General features: G+C 46.7%; 1 protein-coding gene across 4 annotated transcripts in view; it reads right to left on the reverse strand.

Moving 5' to 3' along the window:
• Positions 1 to 21471, reverse strand: part of ZNF610 (zinc finger protein 610) — a 34336-nt gene extending 12865 nt beyond the window's left edge. Inside the window, exons 1-6 of one of the 4 annotated variants that reach the window (XM_063615647.1) lie at positions 21208 to 21471; positions 8962 to 9199; positions 8234 to 8323; positions 7677 to 7758; positions 3873 to 3999; positions 3302 to 3430 (exon numbers count right to left, since the gene is read on the reverse strand). In XM_063615647.1, coding sequence (XP_063471717.1) covers positions 3302 to 3430; positions 3873 to 3999; positions 7677 to 7739 — 319 coding nt within the window. In that variant the 5' untranslated portion in view covers positions 7740 to 7758; positions 8234 to 8323; positions 8962 to 9199; positions 21208 to 21471. Of the gene's footprint in view, positions 1 to 3301; positions 3431 to 3872; positions 4000 to 7202; positions 7333 to 7676; positions 7759 to 8233; positions 8324 to 8961; positions 9200 to 21207 lie in introns of those variants that run through there. The other 3 variants (XM_055238973.2, XM_055238974.2, XM_063615648.1) reach the window with 3 other exon arrangements.
• Between the last annotated feature and the right edge of the window lie 1688 nt (positions 21472 to 23159).

Consider the following 23159-nt stretch of genomic DNA (forward strand, 5'->3'; position numbering starts at 1 on the left):
TTTTTAAATGTTTTTGTAGAGATAACGTCTCATTATGTTGCTGGTCTCAAACTGCTGGGATCAAGTAATCCGCCCACCTCAGCCTCCAAAAATTCTTGGGTTACAGATGTGAGCCACCATGGCCGGGCCTGGATCCTTTAAAATATGCTGTGTAATAAACCCTGTAAATGTTAAGTGTGTATTACCATGAGCTCTGTGAACCACTCTAGCAAATTAATCAAACCCAAAGAGGGAGCCATGGGAACCCCAACTTGTGAAGCCAGTTAGTCGAAAGTTCCAGAGGCCTGGACTTATGACCTGTGTCTGAAAGGAGGGCAGTATTGGAGACTGAGCCCTCAACCTGTGGGATGTGACGCGCTGTCCAGGTACACAGCATCAGAATAGAATTCAAGGGCACCCAGCAAGTATCCACTGCAGAACTGATTGCTTATTGGTGGAAGAAAAACTCACATTTGGTGACATAAGTTGTCCGTGTTTATTGTTGTGTGGTGCAAGACCAGACAGAGGGAGATATGATTTGAGTTTTGCCCCTCAGTCTTAAATAACAAATTATGGCAAGTCAATGTAATGGTATTTCTGAGATTAAGATGGCAACAATTTTAAAACAGCACATTCTTAAGATATAAAAAATTTCCATATTATACACTGTAATAAATGTAATTGGCAAAAGTGTTGTTTAATAGTAGCTACTAAGTCAGGTAAAACAAAGGAAAACAAATATTTAAACTCCTATTCAAAAATTTCTGGAGTGTCTATAGGTTTTAGAGAATCTCCTGCTGGCCGGGCGCGGTGGCTCACGCCTGTAATCCCAGCACTTTGGGAGGCCGAGGCAGGCGGATCACGAGGTCAGGAGATCGAGACCATCCTGGCTAACACAGTGAAACCCCGTCTCTACTAAAAATACAAAAAATTAGCCGGGCATGGTGGTGGGTGCCTGTAATCCCAGCTACTCGGGAGGCTGAGGCAGGAGAATGGCTTGAACTCGGGAGGCAGAGCTTGCAGTGAGCCGAGATTGCGCCACTGCACTCCAGCCTGGGCGACAGAGCGAGACTCCGTCTCAAAAAAAAAGAGAATCTCCTGCTGAAGCATACCCTGTGCGTAAAAAAAAAAAAACAACACTCAGAAATATATAAATCAATGGCCATTCCCTGATACTATAGCCCTACAGATACAAAATAATAAACACAAAGAGTATTATATGAAATATGGAACTGCTGACTAAATATACAAAAACCAAGTTAATTTATAATACATGGAAAGGTATAAGATGAAAGTAACAGTGCTTTGAACAAATGATGGTAGTGTTAAAACCAGAAGCATCTGGTTGCTATTTTGTGCCATGCTCCCCATGGGGACCTAGGGATGCAATACAAGGTCTTGACTATCTGCCCCCACTTAGCTGAGTAAGCATCTCAGAAGAGCCAGCTACTCCCCTGTGACACACACCAGTAAAGTGTGGATGAAGCACAACTGAAGAATGGCTGAGGGGCCTTGTGGAATACGAGGAAATGCATACATTGGTCTCTTCCCCCGTCCTTGACACAGAGCTCTGAAGACCTTGAGATGTCCTGGGTGGTGCGAGTGTGATCTGCTCTAATGAGGCAATCTTTGTGGGTTCCTTGGATGGGGCTGATCACCAGAAAGAACAGGCCATACTTAGAAGCATGAAACTGTCAGCCCCACCCACTATCTTCTAGGAGAGGGGCTGGAGATTGAGTTAGTATCAATCACGCCTACGTGATGAAGCCTCCATAAAGATCCCTGAACCATGGGGTCACAAGAGCTTCCAAATGCTAAAGACACGCAGGTGCCTGGAGGGTGGCACACCCAGTGAATCTTCCCACATGCCTCGCCCTGTGAATCTCCTCATCTGGCTGTCCATCTGTATCCTAGAAACATCCTTCATCATGAACCAGTGAACCTAAGGAAGTGTTTCACTGAGTTCTGTGAGCCACCCTAGCAAAGTAATCAACCCAAGAAGGGGGTCGAGGGAACCCAACTTACAGCTGGTTGGTCATACAGAAAGGTGACGACCTACTACTAGCAAGTGGTGGCTGAGGTGGGTGACAGGCTTGGGAACCCAACCTTTAGCCTGTAGGATCTGATTCTAACTCCAGCTAGACAGTGTCAGAAATGAATTATAGAAAACCTAGTAAAGATCCAGTGAAAAATTGTTTGTTGATGGGGAGAAATCCCCACACATTTTGGTGACCAGAAGTGAAATGCTCTGTGCTGAGTGGCACGTGAGAATAGGAAAATCACTGGCTTTCTCCCATCCAAATAGACCTGAACAGGCAGAGGGGGCTGGAGGCACCTGTAGTTTCCAGGGCCCAGATGCAAAAAAGAGTAGCTCATGTTTTCCCATTTCCTGATTACATCTTCCCAGTACAGGAAATGGGGTGGACCATGAATAGGTCAAGGGGGCAGGTCTATGAAGACCTCAGCTTTGACCTATAGGGACGGAAACTGAGCATCAGATGGAATCAAGTACAGAAAGAAAGACCACAGGGGAGAGACCCCTGGCAACAATGCTCCCTGTGTTCTTCAGAATCATGGAAAAAAAGTTCACAGAAGCCACATGACAGGGTGCTGTCCATCATGATAAAGACTTTGCTTTTATCTCTGGGTGGCAACACCACTCGAGGGTGAAAAGATGAAACTATTACATATTTATAGAGCTGAGTGACAAGAGAGAGCAAAGAAATATTTCCATTCAGAATGCCTAGGATTTAAACTTTTCTTTTCTCACAGAACTCTCACACCTTTGGAGAGTTTCCCACACACTCTTTAATAGTTAGTATGGGCTGGGTGTGGTGGCTCACATGTGTAATCCCAGGACTTTGGGAGGCTGAGGCAGGCAGATCACTTGAGGTCAGGAGTTTGAGACCTGCCTGTCCAACATGGTGAAACTCCGTCTCTACTAAAAACACAAAAATTAGCTGGGTGTGGTGACACATGCCTGTAATCCCAGCTACTGGGGAGGCTGAGGCACGAGAATCGCTTGAACCTGGGAGGCGGAAGTTGCAGTGAGCCGAGATCACACCACTGCACTCCAGCCTGGGCAACAGAGTGAGACTAAAAAAAAAAAAAAAAAAAAAAAATAGTATGGCTTTGCAAGGTGCAGTGGCTGTAATCTACAAGTTTGGGAGGCCAAGGCAGGAGGATTGCTTGAGTCCAGGAGTTTGAGGCTGCAGTGAGCTATGATTGCCACTGCACTACAGCCTGGGTGATAGTGGACACCCTGGCTCAAAAATAAAAAAATAAAAACTATGGCTTCCACACTGCCCATCAGAGCTCTTACCTGTGTTCACGCTTCTGACACATTCCCTTCCATCTGTATTTTTTACTATTTTCACTTGACTTTGCAGAGTCAAGGGTTCCCGCCTTTGCTTCAACATGGAAATAATACTTAGGTCAGGAAGACAGATCCCTGTTAATAAAAAGAAAGAAACAAGATGTGCTGGGGCATTTCCAAAACCCAAGCCCTATGTTTAGGTAAGAGAGGGGATATCGCAGATGGATCAAGAATAATATTTCACAAGTTCACCCCAGACCGGCTCCTTCTGAATGCTTAGGGAACACTGCAATATGTAGACATTCAGATCTCTTCCAAGAACTACTGACTTGTAAGCACAGGGGAGAAAACAGAGAACTGGTTATCTGATGCCACCCAATGATGTATTATGAAGTGGGTAGAACACCTGAAGAAAGGACACATTTCAAATCCAGAGAGTATAATAGAGCTTTTCGTTTCTGCGTCAACAAGGTTTCTACCTCGGTTAAGCAATTTAGGAGCTCCCAAGAGGCACGCAAGAGAAAATGCAAAGATAGACTAGAGCAGACCCCGGCTTCCGGAGGGAAGTTATCCTCACCCAGGGAGACCAGGTTCCTGTAGTTCTCCAGCATCACGTCCCTGTATAAAGCCCTCTGTCCAGGGTCCAGGGATTTCCACTCCTCCTGAGAGAATTCGATGGCCACGTCCATGAATGTCAAGTGTCCCTAAAATGAGGACCACATTGTTTACAACACTAAAAAGGTATAAATTGTACTCAATTTAGTTTATACACATTTTTGAATATTAAGCTATTAAAAATGGCAGATCATTAAAAAACATAGAAACTTCAACTCCAATCTCTAGTAAATGCTCACATTCAAAAATACGCAGTATTTTTAAAAATTCAGATGGGGTTTTACTAGGTTGCCCAGAAAGATCTCAAAACTCCTGAGTTCAAGGGAAGAGTTTAATCCTGCCCCAGCCTCCCAAGAAGGTGGGATTATAGGCATGCACCACTAACCCTGGCCTATAAATACACTTTTGTCCATTAAAATTTACATATGTAGGTATTAGCAAAAGCCCAATGGAGTTTATTGATTTATTTCATTAATAAAACAGTGATACATGATACAAAATTCAAGAATATTATACACTAATTTAACAAATAGGCTGGGCGCAGTGGCTCATGTCTGTAACTCCAGACTTGGGAGGCCGAGGCGGATGGATCACCTGAGGTCAGGAGTTTGAGACCATCCTGGCCAACATGGTGAAACCCTGTCTCTACTAAAAATACAAAAATTAGCCAGGCATGGTGGCGGGCGCCTGTAATCCCAGCTACTCGGGAGGCTGAGGCAGGAGAATTGCTTGAACCTGGGAGGCAGAGGTTGCAGTGAGCCGAGATCGCACCACTGCACTCCAGCCTGGGCGACAAAAGCGAGACTCCGTCTCAAAAAATAAACAAACAAATAAAGGTAAGAGAAAATATCTCAGCGGGACATACCTTAAGAAATTACTAGACAATTAATACTCAGGCCAAGAATGAAATTGGAAAACAAACAAACAAAAAAAACATGATATTAAACAAGAACATCTTATAAAACGTCATAATCAACAGTAAATGTGGGATGCATTTCCTCTAATTTAAGGCCAGGAATAGGGCACTGGTCTGTGCTGCAGCCAATTACCACTGCACAGGATGCCTGAGCAGGGACCAGAAGCAGAGGAAAAAAACAAGAAAAAAAAAAGTGGGGGTAGGAGGCAGGAAAAAGCAGGATCTGTTATAACTAACGAATGACAGGATTGTAACCAAAACAAAGAATGCCATTTAGGCATATTAACTAATACGAACATATTGAAAACAAGTTTTGGCCGGGCGCGGTGGCTCACACATGTAATCACAGCACTTTGGGAGGCCAAGATGGGCAGATCACCTGAGGTGGGGAGTTTGAGACCAGCCTGATCAACACAGAGAAATCCCATCTCTACTAAAAATACAAAATTAGCCAGGCGTGGTGGCGCACGCCTGTAATCCCAGCTACTCAGGAGGCTGAGGCAGGAGAATTGCTTGAGCCTGGGAGACAGAGGTTGCAGCGAACTGAGATCACGCCATTGCACTCCAGCCTGGGCAACAAGAGTGAAACACTCCATCTCAAAAAAAAAAAAAAAAAAAAGAAAACAAGTTTCCTTCTTCAGCAGCACTAATTATAAATGACACACACACACACACACACACACACGAAACATCCTACCTCTCCCTCAGCAAATATACATGGCCCCTAACTAAAAGACATTCCAGACCTGTGTAAGAAATCTGCAACTCTACTAAAAGAGTAACGTCAGCAAGAAACAGGAATGCGAAACCACAGACCTTTCTGTCCCCATGGAGACAAAAATTAAACAATACACAGACCAATTGGCTTTGTGAGAAATCCAGAAGGTCCTTAGCAAGTTCCTGCACCTCAAAGAAGCACCAAGTCAACCTGCTGGGAGCCCAGTGGGAAAATGCATGAACACATTAGCCTGAGCCCCTGCTCAGGTATGACGTGCATCATCCAGTGGAAACCACCAACTCCAGATTTCTCCTGAAGGACAACGTTCTGTCTTGGTTGAACAGAAGCACTGAAGTAATAGGGCCCCAGATCAGGAAGCCACTGAGAACAAAGGCACCAGCGTAAATCAGAGCCCGCAGTTACACGGGCAGATACTAGGTGGCAGTGCGGACCCCGGCTTCCTATGGCCTCACACAGGCTGCAGAGCAGGTGCAGAAAGGGGAGCTCCTGAGCGGAACCTGGCCACCCTCTTCAGTGAGGAGGTGACAAGCAAAGTCCAGAGAGGATGCATCCCAGATAAAGCTCAGGACCTCCAGAGACTCCTCCTGGGCTGACTGGTGCACGTGGTCCCTGAACCACGTCAGGCACAAAAAACAAGAGAGGTTACTGATTTCTTTCTTTCTTTTTTTTTTTTTTTTTGAGACAGAGTCTCACTCTGTCGCCCAGGCTGGAGTGCAATGGCGCTGCAACCTCCGTCTCCCGGGTTCAAGCGATTCTCCTGCCTAAGCCTCCCGAGTAGCTGGGATTACAGACGCCCGCCACCACGCCTTGCTAATTTTTGTATTTTTAGTAGAGACAGGGTTTCACTATGTTGGCCAGGCTGGTCTCAAACTCCTGACCTCAGGTGATCTGTCCGCCTCGGCCTCCCAAAGTGCTGGAATCACAGGCGTGAGCCACCGCGCCCGGCCAATGCTGTATAAATATATTTCTATAGGACATGCTCTCGCTCTTGACACAGAGCTGACAGCAGTGGGTCGCCAATGAGATGCAGGGAGGGTGGGAAACTGCACAGGGAAGGGCAGGGGAGGCTTCGTATTTGATGGCCTAAGCTGCATGTTTGGTGTCTTCCTATAAAACAAATATATACCTAATTTAATGTTTAACATAAAAAAAAACAATAATTGCTGGAACAAGAATGAATATAATTTCCACCTCTTTAATGACAAAAAAATTATGCTCCAATCTCTGTGCAAAATTACAGCTTTTTTCACCTAACACAGATGCTGTACAAGACTCCCTGCAGGAACACCAGTCTCCATGGGAGGGGCATGCTGAGAAAGAAGAGAGAATGTCCTCTCTGAACCAAGCCAGACACAAGCAAGTAGGAAAGGTGTTTAGCATCAAATGTAGTAAAAATCAGACAGAAAAGATTTCTCCTTCCTGAACTCCTTTTCCAGAATTTACCAGGTAATTGTGTGCATTAATACGTGACTTCCGGCCGGGCGCAGTGGCTCACGCCTATAATCCCAGCACTTTGGGAGGCTGAGGAGCGTGGATCACGAGGTCAGGGGTTCGAGACCAGCCTGACCAACATGGTGAAACCCCGTCTCTACTAAAAATACAAAAAAAATTAGCTGGGCGTGGTGGCGGGCACCTACCTGTAATCTCGGCTACTCAGGAGGCTGAGGCAGGAGAATTGCTTGAACCTGGGAGGCGGAGGTTGCAGTGAGCCGAGATCGTGCCACTGCACTCCAGCCTGGGCAACAGAGCAAGACTCTGTCTCAAAAAAAAAAAAAAATATGTGACTTTCATTGGCAGCCTCTCTAATCCTGGTCCACAGAGAGCTGACAGTGCATCCACATGTGGCCCCTGAACAATCCCTGCTGCCCAACAGCACTGACACCACGGGACCCTCACTCCATCTCCATCCATGTCTGGGTATGAGCCCTTCCCAGGCCCATGCCCAGTGCAGCCTCTTCCCAAGTTCATGTCACTGGGTCACGAGAGATGGAATCTAAGCGAGATGAGAGGGACTGAAGGAAGGGATGGGTGAGTGCGAGCAAACCTGTCAGGCAGGACGCTTCAGGCATTTCAGAAAGAAACAGAACCATCCACCGAGAATATCACTTTACCTGAGGAAGAGCCATCCCTGACTCCTTTGCCTTCCTCTTCTGGGCTTCTTCATCACATAGCATGACTGTTTATAAGTCAATCCTAAATGTCAAAAATACGCTGATTACTGCTCAGAATCAACACATTCCCCTTCCTATGCCACAACCACACACACAGGTTAGACCTCACCCTGTGGAAAGATGTCCTCTGCTGCCCACTGCACCAGAGTTGATGCAGGGACAAGAAATTCCTATAGGAAGAACGAGTGAAATTTTTACTCTTTTATTCAGGACTCGCTCCCCTCCTGGAGAAGCCCACACGCACGCTACAGCAGTAGGGAGCTGGGCTGGACTGAGCTGCCCCATTCAGGGAACAGACCCAGCTGTGACCAAACCCCATGCAGAGCACAGCCCCTCCTCCCCTCTCTATGGATCCCAGGCTCATGTAATCCCTCAGAAATGGAGGACACAGAGACTCAGTGCTCAGCGCCAGATGCAGAACACAGTGGAATCCCCTTATCCATGGGGATATGTTTCAAGACGCCCAGTGGATGCCTGGAACTTCAAACAGTACTGACCTCTATTTACTCCACTTAAATTATGCACGTGACAGCTTCTCACTGGCATATCCAAATTGCCAGCATCAATATTCATGTGCTTGGGGGATGCTGTTAAGTAAAATAAGGGTTAAACAAAAGGACTGAGATACCCCAAAAGTGGACCAGATCAAAAAGAAGACTGTTCACTGACTAATGGGCAGATAGAGTCTACACTTGGCCGTCAGTATTTCTAGGATCCAAATCCAGGGATTCAACCAACGACAGACTGAAATAATTACAAAAATAAGGAAAGAAACCAAAAAGTAACAAACAATGAAAATAATACAAGAAAACAACAGAGTATAACAACTATATAGCATTTATAAATTTCATTAATCCATTATAAGTGATCCATTATAAGTAATCAAGAGATGATTTAAAGTCTATGGGAGGATGTGTGTAATTTATATGCAAATACAGTCATGCACTGCTTAGTAACGGGACCTGTTCTGAGACATGTGTTTTCAGATCATTTCATTACAGACTGCACTTACATAAACCAAGGCAGTATAGTTTACTACACATCTAGGGTATATGGTATAGCCTATTGCTAAAAACCTGTACATCATGTTATGTACTGAATACTACAGGCAACTGTGACACAATGGTATGTACTTGTAAATAAAAACACGTCTTGACACAGAAAAGGTACAGTAATAATATGATATAAATGTTTAAAAAATGGTACAGCTGTCTAGGGCACTTACCATGAATGGCGCTTGCAGGACTAGAAATTGCTCTGGATGAGTGAGTGAGTGTGTGGTGACCGAATGTGATGGCCTACGACATAACTGTGTACTGCTGTAGATTTTATAAATACTGAATACTCGGCCAGGCGTGGTGGCTCATGCCTGTAATCCCAGCACGTTTGGAGAACGAGGCAGGTGGATTGCTTGAGCCCAGAATTTCAAGACCAGTTTGGGCAACATGGCGAGACTGCTGTATCTACAAAAAAAATACAAAAAATAAGTCAAGGCATGGTGGCACACACCTGTAGTCCCAGCTACCCAGGAGGCTGTGGTGGGACGATCACCTGAACTTAAGAGGTTGAGGCTGCAGTAAGCCATAATCGCACCACTGCATTCCAGCCTGGGCGACAGTGTGAGAGGCTGTTTCAAAAATACATACATACGTACATACTTACTGTATATTTTGGCTACACTAACATAAAAAATATTTTTTTCTCAATAACAAATTAACCTTAGCTTACTATAACTTTTTGACTTTATAAACTTCTAAATTTAGCTTTTTGACTTCTACAATAACATTTAGCTTAAAACACACATTGTACAGTTGTACAAAAATATTCTGTCTTTATATCTTTATTCTATAAGCTTTTTCCCATTTAAAATCTTTTTCCCCATTAAAACTTTTTGTCAACAACCGGGACACAAACACATACATTAGCCTAGGCCTACACAGGGTGGGGACCATCAATGTCACTGTCTTCCAGTGCCACATCTTGCCCCACTGGAAGGTCCTCAGGAGCAGTAACATGTATGGAGCTGTCATCTGGGATAACCTCTTGACGAACTTGCCTGAGGCTCTTCTAGGAGAGGAGACACTCCTTTCAGAAATATGTCTGTGGCATGAATCTGAAAGTCAGCTGAGGGCCTGGTGCAGTAGCTCATGCCAGTAATCCCAGCACTTTGGGGGGCCAAGGCGGGCAGATCATGAGGTCAAGAGATCGAGACCATCCTGGCCAACATGGTGAAACCTCATCTCTACTAAAAATACAAAAATTAGCTGGGAGTGATGGCACACACTTGTAGTCCCAGCTACTCAGGAGGCTGAGGCAGGAGAATCGCTTGAACCCCGGCGGTAGAGGTTCCAGTGAGCCGAGACCGCACCACTGCACTCCAGCCTGGTGACAGAGCGAGACTTGGTCTCAAAAAAAAAAAAAAAAAAAAAAAATCAGCTGATTAGGAAATGAGGGAGGAAGAAAAATATCCATGGTGGTTTACTTGCTTATTTTTTCTTCCTAAATGTTCTTGTGAGCAGGTAATGCACCATAAACTTTCCTTTCTATTAATAAACACCTTTTGGGGTTGGGTGCAGTGGCTCACGCCTGTCACCCCAGTACTTTGGGAGGCTGAGGCAGGCAGATCACACCAGACCAAGAGTTCAAGACTAGCCTGGCCAAAATGGTGAAACCCCGTCTCTACTAAAAATACAAACATTAGGCCGGGTGCGGTGGCTCACGCCTGTAATCCCAGCACATTGGGAGGCCGAGGCGGGCAGATCATGAGGTCAGGAGTTCGACACCAGACTGACCAACATGGTGAAGCCCTGTGTCTACTAAAAACACAAAAATTAGCTGGGCATGGTGGCGCACGCCTGTAATCCCAGCTAGTCAGGAGGCTGAGGCAGGAGAATCGCTGGAACCCGGGAGGCAGAGGCTGCAGTGAGCCGAGCCTGGGCAACAGAGTGAGACTCCATCTCAAAAAAAAAAACCAAAAAACAAAAATAAAATACAAACATTAGCCGGGTGTAGTGGCAGGCACCTGTAATCCCAGCTACTCAGGAGGCTGAGGCAGGAGAATCGCTTGAACCCAGTAAGCGGAGGTTGCAGCGAGCCAACATCTCACTACTACACTCCAGCCTGGGTGACAGAGTAAAACTCTGTCTCAAAAAATAAAATAAAATAAGCCGGACGCAGTGGCTCACGCCTGTAATCCCAGCACTTTGGGAGGCTGAGGCGGGCGGATCACGAGGTCAGGAGATCGAGACCATCCTGGCTAACATGGTGAAACCCCGTCTCTACTAAAAATACAAAAAATTAGCCGGGCGTGGTGGCAGGCGCCTGTAGTAGTCCCAGCTACTCAGGACACTGAGGTGGGAGAATGGTATGAAGCCGGGAGGCGGAGCTTGCAGTGAGTCAAGATCGCCCCACTGCCTTCCACTGACTTCCATTGTGGAAGTCAGTGTGGCGATTCCTCAGGGATCTAGAACTAGAAATACCATTTGACCCAGCCATCCCATTACTGGGTATATACCCAAAGGACTATAAATCATGCTGCTATAAAGACACATGCATACGTATGTTTATTGTGGCACTATTCACAATAGCAAAGAGTTGGAACCAACCCAAATGTCCAACAACGATAGACTGGATTAAGAAAATGTGGCACATATACACCACGGAATACTATGCAGCCATAAAATGATGAGTTCATGTCCTTTGTAGGGACATGGATGAAACTGGAAAACATCATTCTCAGTAAACTATCGCAAGGACAAAAAACCAAACACCGCATGTTCTCACTCATAGGTGGGAATTGAACAATGAGAACTCATGGACACAGGAAGGGGAACATCACACTCCGGGGACTGTTGTGGGGTGGGGGGAGGGGGGAGGGACAGCATTAGGAGATATACCTAATGTTAAATGATGAGTTAACGGGTGCAGCAAACCAACACGGCACATGGATACATATGTAACAAACCTGCACATTGTGCACATGTACCCTAAAACCTAAAGTATAATAATAAAAAAATAAATAAATAAAAATAAAAATAAAAAAAAGAAAAACCAAGTAACTGTGTTTCCTGCTTGCTTAGGATCTGAGAGTGAAATTTGTACTGATTATGCTAATAAATGAATTCAAGTATAATAAAAAAAAAAAGATCACCCCACTGCACTCCAGCCTGGACGACAGAGAAAGACTCCATCTCAAAAAAAATAATAAAAATAAAAATAAAAATAAAATAAAATAAATAAACACCTATTGGTGTTGGAGTTCATGTTTTCAAACTTTTTAAGAAGCTTATTGAGGTCTGTACAAGTTTCTGCTAAACCCTTCACTGTGAAAGTTCTTGGATTTTTTTCTTTTCCTTCACTTTCCTATCCTCTCACCTCTTCTTCAGCTATGTGTGTTCTTCTATCAGTTCCAACCACTTACTCGTCCATTCCTCATGAACCACCTCTAGGAGTATCACAGTGTCATCCTCACCCACACCCAGGTTAAAGCTGCCTGGCAAGGTTCGTTTCCGCCAGCATCACCACAGACACGAGGAATGCACTCCACTATGACGTCATGACTGCTCTGATGTAGCTAGGCAACAGGAACTTCTCAGCTCCAGTGTAACAGTGTAATCTTATGGAACCACCATCACAGATTTGATTGTTGACCAAAATGTCATTACGCAGTGTATGGCTGTACTACACAACTTTACATAAGGGACTTGAAGATCACCTGATTTTGGTATCCTCGGGGTTGTGGAAGCAATCCCTCTGATACTGAGGGATGACTGTACTGACTAGATACATCATAAAAGGAGATGATTCGAGTCCTGGGCAAAACAGCGTGGGACTGGCCAGGTACAGTGGCTCACACCTATAATCGTAGCACTTTGGGAGGCCAAGGTAGGTGGCTTGCCTGAGCTCAGGAGTTCAAGACCTGCCTGGGTAACATGGTGAAACTGTCTCTACTAAAAATACAAAAAATTCGTGGGGTGTGGTGGTATATGCCTGCAATCCCAGCTACTTGGGAGGCTGAGGCATGAGAATCACTTGAACCCAGGAGGCAGAGGTTGCGGTGAGCTGATATTGCACCACTGCGTTCCAGCCTGGGTGATGGAGTGAGACTCCTCAAAAACAAAAGAGTGGGACAGTGCTAGATTTCAGCACACTACTCGCAATGGCGAGAAATTTAAAAGTTGTACATTCTTCATTTTTGGAACTTTCTGTGTAATATTTTCAGACCACAGTTAAACTCGAGTATCTGGAACCACAGAAATCAAACTAGCAGATGGGGAGCAACTACTGTAGCATCAGCTTTAAATATTAGGCCTGGCCTCCATCTGAGTATTGAAATCAGAATCTCTGTAAGGAGGCACAAGCGATGTTTCTGCAAAATGCCTCAGCTCTCAAATGTGAGGCTAGGGCTGAGCTCCACTTAGAGGGGTTGTGCCAGCACAGTCCCCACCTTCTGGCTCATCTCTCCCCTTGGGTCCTTGCTGTCACCAGGATCCAGACAGTGGCAGGAAAAGGAAAAGAAACACACAGAGCTTCAAAATGGAGGAGAGCTGGGGTGGGGTCAGGCTGGAATGTTAAATCAGGGGCTACGGGGGGGTCACAGAATCCTAAGAAGGTACTACCAGAACAAAGGCCTGGGGAAGGAAGGGTGTTTGTCACCTGCAGCTGAGGGGCCAGAGAGTTCCAGGCAGAGGGACAGCCCAGATGAAGTCTGGGAGGCAGGAGAAACCTGGGCCCCCTGTTATGTAGGTTTCAAATGATTCCACTTACACAGTTTGCTACGTGAATGACTTGTGTGCTGCGATAAGAACTTGGGGTGTGTTCCTCCTTCCTTCATGAGTGATGCATCACCTCTTAGCAGCCCCCATAGATAAGAAATGGAGTAAACTTCCCTCCCACCCCAGAGAATGTGGTTGGATTCCCCTCTCCCCTGGAGAATATTTTATGGCACCTTCTCGGACCCCATATATGAGATTCTGACCTCGACTAATAGAATTCAAAATACACAGAAATTCAAGAGGTTGACAGGCACTGTGAGACCAGAGGCTGCGGCACACTCTGCTGTCAGGGGCCTCTCTGAAGACCTGTAGCCTATACTGAGACATGGCTGCATGCCAGCTGTTCTCCAATGATCACACCTAGCCTTCAAGGTGACCTCCGAAGCCTCGACCAACACCAGCACTGCCCTCTAGCGGGAATGTATGGACATAACCTGTTCTTGCGGGTCTCCACTGGGCTGGATGCCATTTCTCCCAAGAAACTGCTTGTATCAAGGTACAACTCAAAACATTAACTGTACTTTGCACATAGGCCTATTTCCATCCTAACTGAGCAAATACATTTTTTTTTTTGAGACAGTCTCACTGTCACCCAAGCTGAAGTGCAATGGCATGATATCGGCTCGCTGCATCCTCTGCCTCTCGGCAATTCTCTGCCTCTGAGGCAATTCTCCTGCCTCAGCCTCCCAGAGTAGCTGGGATTACAGGCGCCTGCCACCATGCCCGGCTAATTTTGTGTGTTTGGGTTTGTGAGACAGGGTATCACTCTGTCGCACAGGCTGGAGTGCAGGGCGTGATCTTTGGCTAACTGCAACCTCTGCCCCCTGGGTTCAAGCGATTCTCCTGCCTTAGCCCAAGTAGCTGGGATTACAGGCATGTAAGTAAACATGTGATTTATTGTTTGTATTATAAATGAAAACACAAATAAGAAAATATCTCCTATATTTTAAATACATTTGACAGGTTTACTTAATCCCCAGAAAGTACGGAGTGTCCCTCATCTGAGAGGTGCAGGACTGCCGGGGAAATGTGTCTGGGGAGTTCAGGGAGTCTCTTTTGGACATACGAAGGTGGAGATGCCTGTGGATGCCCCAGCAGAGATGTCCAGAACACGAGTGGACACAGGATTCTGGAATTCAGGAGAGAGGGGTGGGTGGAGAGGGAAAATGGAGACAGGCAGGTGGTGTTTGAAGCCATAAGATGAGATCATAAGGAAAGGTAGAGGGTGTGGGCAGAGAGAACAGGTTTAAGGACTAAATTGTGGGACACTCCCATATTCACAGAAGACAGTTCAGGAGACATGAAGGTGATGACAAAAATGCTAACCAGGGCCAGGCGTGGTGGCTCATGCCTGTAATCTCTGCACTTTGGGAGGCTGAGGTGGATGGATCACAAGGTCAGGAGTTCAGGACCAGCCTGGCCAACACAGTGGAACCCCCGTCTCTACTAAAAATACAAAAATTAGCCAGGTGTGGTGGCGCGTGCCTGTAGTCCCAGCTCAGGACTACTCAGGAGGCTGAGGTGGGAGAATCACTTGAACCCGGGAGGTGGAGGTTACAGTGAGCCGAGATCGCGCCACTACACTCCAGCCTGGGTGACAGAGTAAGACTCCGTCTCAAAAAAAAAAAAAAAAAAAAAAGTTAAACAGATTTTTTAAATTATGAAGAATCTCTTCAAAGCCAAGAAAAAAGAAGAGGGAGTGATCGGCTGTGCAAACTGCTGCTGACAGGGAAAGAAAAATGAGGACAAAAATTTAAAAACTATTAAGCCTGGTGCAGGGGCTCATCCCTGCAATTCCAGAGATTTGGGAGCACAGAAGAGGGGTAATTCCTAGAGGAAGAAATGTAGTTAATACAATATTTTTTGTTTTAAAGATAGAAGAGTAGAAGGAAAATAAAACCTTTATTTTATGTAGGAATGTGTTTTAATGAATGATGCCTCCATCTGGGTACATTTTGGGAGGCTGAGGTGGGAAAATCACTTGAGCTCAGGAGTTGAAGACCAGTCTGGACAACACAGCAAGACCCCAACTCTACAAAAAAATCAAAATATTAGCATGGCACAGTGGCACGAACCTGTAGTCCAGGCTACTCGGGTAGCTGAGATGGGAGAATCACTTGGGCCCAGGAAATTGAGACCAGCCTAGGCAACATAGCAAGACCCCAACTCTATAAAAAACCAAAATATTAGCGGCATACTGGCATGAGCCTGTAGTCCCAGCTATTCAGGAGTCTGTGGGAAAATTGTTTGAGCCCAGGAGGTCGAGGTTGCAGTGAGCTGTGATTACGCCACTGCACTCCAGCCTAGGAGACAGAGCAAGACCCTGTCTCAAAAATAAATAAATAAGTAAATAAATAAAAATATTAGCCAGGCATAGTGGTACATGCCTGTAGTCCTACCTACTTGGGAGACTGAGGCAGGGGGATCATTTGAGCCTAGGAGTTCAAGGTTACAGTGAGCTATGATTGCCTCACTGCACTCTAGCCTGTGCAATAGAGTGAGGCCCCATCCCTTAAAAAAATAAATAATTAAAAATAAATTTAGGGGCCACGTGCAGTGGCTCATGCCTATAAACCCAGCACTTTGGGAGGCCGAGGCAGGCAGATTACAAGGTCAAGAGATCAAGACAATCTTGGCCAACATGGTGAAACCCTGTCTCTACTAAAAATACAAAAATTAGCCAGGCATGGTGGCGTGTGCCTGTAGTCCCAGCTACTTGGGAGGCTGAGGCAGGAGAATCGCTTGAATCCGGGAGGCAGAGGTTGCAGTGAGCCGAGATCATGCCACTGCACTCCAGCCTGATGACAGAGCGAGACTCTGTCTCAAAAAAATAAAAATAAAAAATAAAATTTTTAAAAAATAAAAATAAATTCAGAAACAGGTAGGTCGCTGGAGCAATGGAATGGGTGGATGCGATAACTTGATTGGATGGAGTCAACCAAGAACTAGGGGCAAGAATTGAAGACAGAATAGAAACAAGATTTTAGTGCACTGTGATCTGAAATAGAGCATGCAAGAGGGGTACTTACTGCAGGGAGAAATGTAGTAAATACGGTATTTTTTGTTTTAAAGATTGAAGAATGGAAAGCAAATAAAGGCTTTAGTGAGTGAGTGAGTGAGTGAGTGTGTGTATTTTAATGGACAACACCTCCATTTCGGTATGCTGACCGAAATTATCTCCTAGGCCAGGAGCAGTGGCTCCCGCCTGTAATTCCAGCATTTTGGGAGGCCAAGGCGGACAGATCACCTGAGGTCAGGAGTTCGAGACCAGCCTGGCCAACACGGTGACACCCCGTCTCTACTAAAAATATGCAAATTAGCCAGGCATGGTGGCGCGTGCCTATAGTCCCAGCTACTTGGGAGGCTGAGGCAGGAGAATCGCTTGAACCTGGAAGGCAGAGGTTGTAGTGAGTGGAGATTGCGCCACTGCACTCCAGCCTGGGTGACAGAGCGAGACTCCGTCTCAAATAATAATAATAATAGTAATAATAATAATAATTTCCTAGACAAAAAAATTAATGACACCATAGAGGAAGGATGCCATTCCATTCTGAGACTGTAAGTGGGGCTGGCACATGGTGCACAATCTCAGGATCAGCAGCAGCCAGGAGCAGGGACAGATCATTCCGTCACTATTGAGTAGACATCACAGGCCCTGAGACTGGTGGGCCAAGTCTCTTCCCTTTACTGTTTGAGGTAAGAAAAAAAGACACTGTTTTTACTACACTCATATTCAGCACAGAATACTATGCCGCCCATCACCAAATGTGTGTTTTCCCCCATGTTTGAGACGGAGTTTCAAGCCCAGGCTGGAGTGCAGTGGCGTGGTCTTGGCTCACCACAACCTCTGCCTCCAAGGTTCAAGCAATTCTGCCTCAGCCTCCTGAGTAGCTGGGATTACAGGCACATGCCACTACGGCCAGCTAATTTTTTATTTTTCACCACGTTGGCCAGGCTAGTCTGGAACTCCTGACCTCAAGTGATCTGCCCGAATCAGCCTCCCAAAGTGTTAGGATTATGGGCATGAGCCACCGCGTCCGGCCCATGCTGACCAGTTCTGTGGCACACTCGCAGCTGTGTGTCTCACGGGTTAACTCAATTTTGATGCTGTCTACTTGGAGATAGGCACAGATTCCACAGGTTAAAGGTGCAGTCCCATAAGGCTGCCCTTCAGTTTAGATGCAGATACAAAGCATGGTTTCCAGCTAGGATCGGTGGCTCACGCCTGTAATCCCAGCACTTTGGGAGGCCAAGACGGGTGGATCACCCGAGGTAGGGAGTTCAAGACCAGCCTGACCAACATGGAGAAACCCCATCTCTTTTAAAAATACAAGATTAGCCAGGCATGGTGGCGGGCACCTGTAATCCCAGCTACTGGAGAGGCTGAGGCAAGAGAATCGCTTGAACCCGGGAGGCGATGGTTGTGGTGTGTGGAGAAAAGAAAGAGAGATCAGACTGTTACTGTGTCTGTAGAAAGAAGTAGACATAAGAGACTCCATTTTGTTCTGTACTAAGAGAAATTCTTCTGCCTTGAGATGCTGTTAATCTGTAACCCTAGCCCAACCCTGTGCTCGCAGAGACATGTGCTGTGTCGACTCAAGCTTTCATGGATTTAGGGCTGTGCAGCATGTGCTTTGTTAAAAAAGTGCTTGAAGGCAGTATGCTTGTTAAAAGTCATCACCATTCTCTAAACTCAAGTACCCAGGGACACAATACACTGTGGAAGACCACAGGGACCTCTGCCCAGGAAAGCCAGGCATTGTCCAAGGTTTCTCCCCGTGTGATAGCCTGAGATATGGCCTCGTGGGAAGGGAAAGACCTGACTGTCCCCCAGCCCTACACCCGTAAAGGGTCTGTGCTGAGGAGGATTAGTGAAAGAGGAAGGCCTCTGCAGTTGAGATAAGACGAAGGCATCTGTCTCCTGCTAGTCCTTGGGCAATAGAATAGTAATAATAATTTCCTAGACAAAAAAATTAATATAATTAATATAATGTCCCGATTATATGTTCTATTTACTGAGATAGGAGAAAACCGCCTTAGGGCTGGAGGTGAGACATGCTGGCGGCAATACTACTCTTTAATGCACCAAGATGTTTGTATACGTGCACATCAAGGCACAGCACCTTTCCTTATTTATGACACAGAGACCTTTGTTCACGTTTTCCTGCTGACCCTCTCCCCACTATTACCCTATTGTCCTGCCACATCCCCCTCTCCTAGATGGTGGAGATAGTGATCAATAAATACTGAGGGAACTCGGAGACTAGTATCGGTGCGGGTCCTCCGTATGCTGAGCGCCGGTCCCCTGGGCCCACTTTTCTTTCTCTATACTTTGTCTCTGTGTCTCTTTTTTCAGTCTCTCGTTCCACCTGATAAGAAATACCCACAGCTGTGGAGAGGCAAGCGACCCCTTCAGTGGTGAGCCAAGATCGCATCATTGCATGCCAGCCGGGGCAACAAGAGTGAAACTCCGTCTCAAAAAAAAGAAAAAAAAGCATGGTTACTAAGAGCCCCTCCTTTTTTTTTTTTGAGACAGAGTCTCGCTGTTGCCCAGGCTGGAGTGCAGTGGTGTGATCTTGGCTCACTGCAACCTCCACCTCTTGCGATCAAGAGATTCTTGAGCCTCAGCCAAGTAGCTGGGATTATATAGGCACACACCATGCACAGCTAATTTTTTATTTTCAGTAGAGACGGGGTTTCACCTTGTTGGCCAGGCTGGTCTTGAACTCTTGACCTTAAGTGGATCTGCCCACCTTGGCTCCCCAAAGTGCTGGGATTAGAAGCAAGAGCCACAGTGGTGCCTGGTCCAAAAGCCCGTCATTTTGATTAGTTTACTAGGAAGGCTCTTCCATCCGGCTGTTCATCTGTATCCTTTGTAATATGGTTTGTAACAAATGGGTGAAACTAAGCAAAAAGTTTCCCTAAGTCTGTGAACCACTCTAGCAAATTCACAAAATGTGAGGAAAGGGTCATGGGAACCCCCAGTTTCTAGTTGGTTGGTCACAAGGTTGAGGTCCCAACCCAGGACTTGCAAGTGGCACCTGAAGTGGGAGCGTGCCTGTGGAAGTGAGCTCTCAACCTGTAGAATCTGATGCTAACTCCACATAGATAGTGTTAGTGTGAAATTGAGTTAAATTACAGAACACCCAGGTGGTGTCTGATGAACCGTTTGTGGGTGGGAAGTAATCCCCACACATTTTGGTGACCAGAGATGTGGCATTCTGTGTTGGGTGTTCACTATTGTGTTGATTGTAAGCGTAGGAAAACCACTTTGGTTTTTCCTTCTATCTTATCCACTCACCCACACCTGAATGAGGCAAGTCACTGCCCTCTGGCTGAATAGGGATTGTGAATGGAAGCTAACTTGTGATGTCAAGAATTGTAAAGTGCACTTCCCTTATAGGCAGGAATTTTGCAAGTCTCATCTGCATCTGTACTTTTGAAATAAATTTTATACTTATTAGATTACAATTAGAGAAATCAGTATATCACAATTTAATCATAATATTCAATCAACTCATCGCTCATCTGCACTCAGGGTCCCCCTCTTTTGTCATTAGTATGTTTCCCTCCCTCATTCTGTACATCTCTGTCATTCTCACTTTTCTCCTGCTTTTTTTCACTTCATTTTTCCCGTAAGAATTGGCTTATTTTTCTGCCCATCTCCTCTCCTGTTGTTCCTCCCCCTCTTCCCTCTATTCCTTCTCTTCCATTTGTTCTGCTCCATTCTGGCAATTTGTTTTACCCCTTGTTCCTCTTTGTGTCCAATTTTTAATTGTCTCCAAATTCCATTCTGCCTGTTTCTTGCCCTCCATATCTCTGCTTCCTCTCTGCTCTCCCTGTTAAATTTCCTCTTCCCTGCTACACTCTCTTGTCCCCACTCTCCGGCCCCCCCAGATACCAGGCCTCCCCAGGCTGTGGTTCTCCCTCTGCGCTCCTTGTCATCAGCTGCCCCCTCTTGCTGTCCCAGCACCATGCTGCTCTGTCTGCCCGGGTTCCAAATCCCTCCTCCTCTCCCCTACTCTCTGTCTGAGGAGCCTCCCCCTTTCTGCCCCTCTCCCCACTTTGCTGTCCTTCATCTCTCTGGCGACCCAGCTTTTCTCCACATTTCTCCAGTTACTTTTCTCCCCCTGCTACATTCTCGGCTTCATTCACTGTCTCTGTAAATCTCTCGGCTACTCTCTGCCGTCTGCTTATGGATCTCCCTCATGCTTCTTTTTCAAAGTTTTTCTATTTCCTGCCACTCTTTCACCATCTTTCCCCACACATCCATAGGCAGGGGAGTACAATAAGGTGCCCACCCCCGCCAAGAGCACATTTTTAGTGGGATGAAATTTGGGACGAACAATCCTGAATGTCCTAAGACAGAAGAAGTCACGTCCCCACACCCGGGGGTCAGGAGTAGCGATGGCTGGGAAGGGGAGGCCTAGGGAGTAGGAAGGCCCGGATCAAGGAGGAAAAGGGTAGGGCTGAATTATTAGAAGCGTGGGGTCTCAAGGATCCCAGGACCCAGCACAGGACGCGGCCTCCCCCGCCGGGACTGGGGCTGCGGCGCTGCGCTCCAGGTGCCAGGGGCGAGGTTGGGAGGCTCCCCGGGCGGGAATCCACCTTGCGGTGAGGACTTTTAAAAGCACGGGGCAAGACGCTGGGTCAGTAAAGAGTTTTAAGCGGAAAGGAGTCTCGAAAATCGTGTTTACCTGGCCCAAGGCAGAACGACCGGGGACAGGACCCGTCGCCGAGCGATTTTAACACACAGGGAAGCGACCGCCGGACTCTCACGGAGACGCCTGAATTTACACGGGGTGGAGGGAGCGGTGCGGGGATTTCAAGGTCTGTGTTGACTCTCAGATCCCGGATACAGAAGCGCGGGGGAGCTGGGAAGCCCAGATTGAATCTAAACAAAGGGAAACTGACGCGCTGCGGTGTGACCTTCTACCCACGCGATCCGCTTCCGGGTCTGCAAAAAACTGGGCGCGCAACGGAGAGAGCGGGACGGGGCGGGGCGGGGCGGGGCGGGAGGGGCAGGGCTTTCCCTAGGCCACGCCTCCCCGAGGCCACGTCTCCAGTTCCTCTGTTTTCTGGGTTTTGCTGGTAGTGAGGCTGCAGCAGCTCAGCCCTCTGCAAACTGGGATCCTGCCGGAGCAAACCAACGTCAGTTGAGGATTAGATCCAGGAAATTTCCTGCTATTAAAAGGAATTTTAAGCCGGCCGTGGTGGCAGGCACGTGTAGTCCCAGCGACTGGAGAGGCTGAAGCTGGAGGATCGCTTCAGCCCAGGAGTTCCAGTCTACACTGAGCTATCATGGCCACTGCACTCCAGCCTGGGCGTAGTGTAGACCCAGTGCTATACTCAGTGTAGATTCTGTCCTAAAATAAATAAGTAAATAAAAACTAATTTTAACAATTTAATTTAAAAGGCCTGGAATTCTCTGTGAAGGTGATGCAAGTTAAAATGTGAAATGCAAAGCCCTGCCTGGGCAGCATGTGCAATTTCATGCTGACGGCCCACAGAACAGATAGAAATCTTCTCCCTTTCCATCATCATCTCTGATCTCCAGCACGGGAGAAAGATGTAGACTGGGAGGTTAAGCCCGTCTAGTCTTTTCACGTTCTTCTGCCTGCTTTTATTCTGACTGTGCTGGCAGCTGATTAGATTGTGCCCACCCAAATTGAGGTGGGTCTGCCTTTCCCAGTCCACTGAGTCATCTCTAGAGTGCTCATCTCTCGAGAGTTTCCGAGGGACAACGCCAAGCGCGTTGGAGGGTTAAGGCCAACCCTGGGAATCCGTGTTCACCTGGCCCAAGGCAGAACGACCGGGGCATCTCCGTGAAAGTCTGGCGGTCGCTTCCCTGTGTGTTTAAATCGCTAAAGGCACGTGCCACCATACCCAACACTCGGTGATGGGTCCTGTCCCCGGAGGGATGTTAGGCCACCAACTGCTTTTTTTTGTTTTGAGACAGAGTCTCGCTGTGTCACCCAGGCTCACTGCAAGCTCTGCCTCCCAGGTTCACGCCATTCTCCTGCCTCAGCCTCCTGAGTAGCTGGGACCACAGGCACCCACCACCACACCCGCCTAATTTTTTGTATTTTTAGTAGAGATGGGGTTTCACCGTGTTAGCCAGGATGGTCTCGATCTCCTGACCTCGTGATCCACCCCCCCCTTAGCCTCCCAGACTGCTGGGATTACAGGGGTGAGCCACTGCACCCGGCCCAACTGTTGCTTTTTAAAAAAGCAATAACTTTAAAAAATAGATGTAAATTACATAGTGTGTGTGTGTTTGTTTTTGAGACAGAGTCTTGCTCTGTCACCCAGGCTGGAGTGCAGTGACACGGTTTCAGCTCACTGTAGCCTCCGCCTCCCCGGTTCTAGCAATTCTCCAGCCTCAGCCTCCCAAGTAGCTGGGGCTACAGGCTTGCACCACGGCGCTAATTTTTGTATTTTTAGTAGAGACAGGGTTTCACCATGTTGGACAGGCTGGTCTCAAATTCCTGACCTCAGGTGATTCTCCTGCCTGAAAGATTGGTACAATTTCTCTGTTAAATCATCTTATGTGTTTCATCTTACATTCTGTTTAGATTTTCTATCTCTACTACTGTCAAAATTGGTAGAGTCCATTTTCCTAGAAAATTTGTTTCATCTGTGTTTCCAA

Source organism: Symphalangus syndactylus, chromosome 13 (assembly GCF_028878055.3).
Source record: "Symphalangus syndactylus isolate Jambi chromosome 13, NHGRI_mSymSyn1-v2.1_pri, whole genome shotgun sequence".
Taxonomy (NCBI): Eukaryota; Metazoa; Chordata; class Mammalia; order Primates; family Hylobatidae; genus Symphalangus; species Symphalangus syndactylus.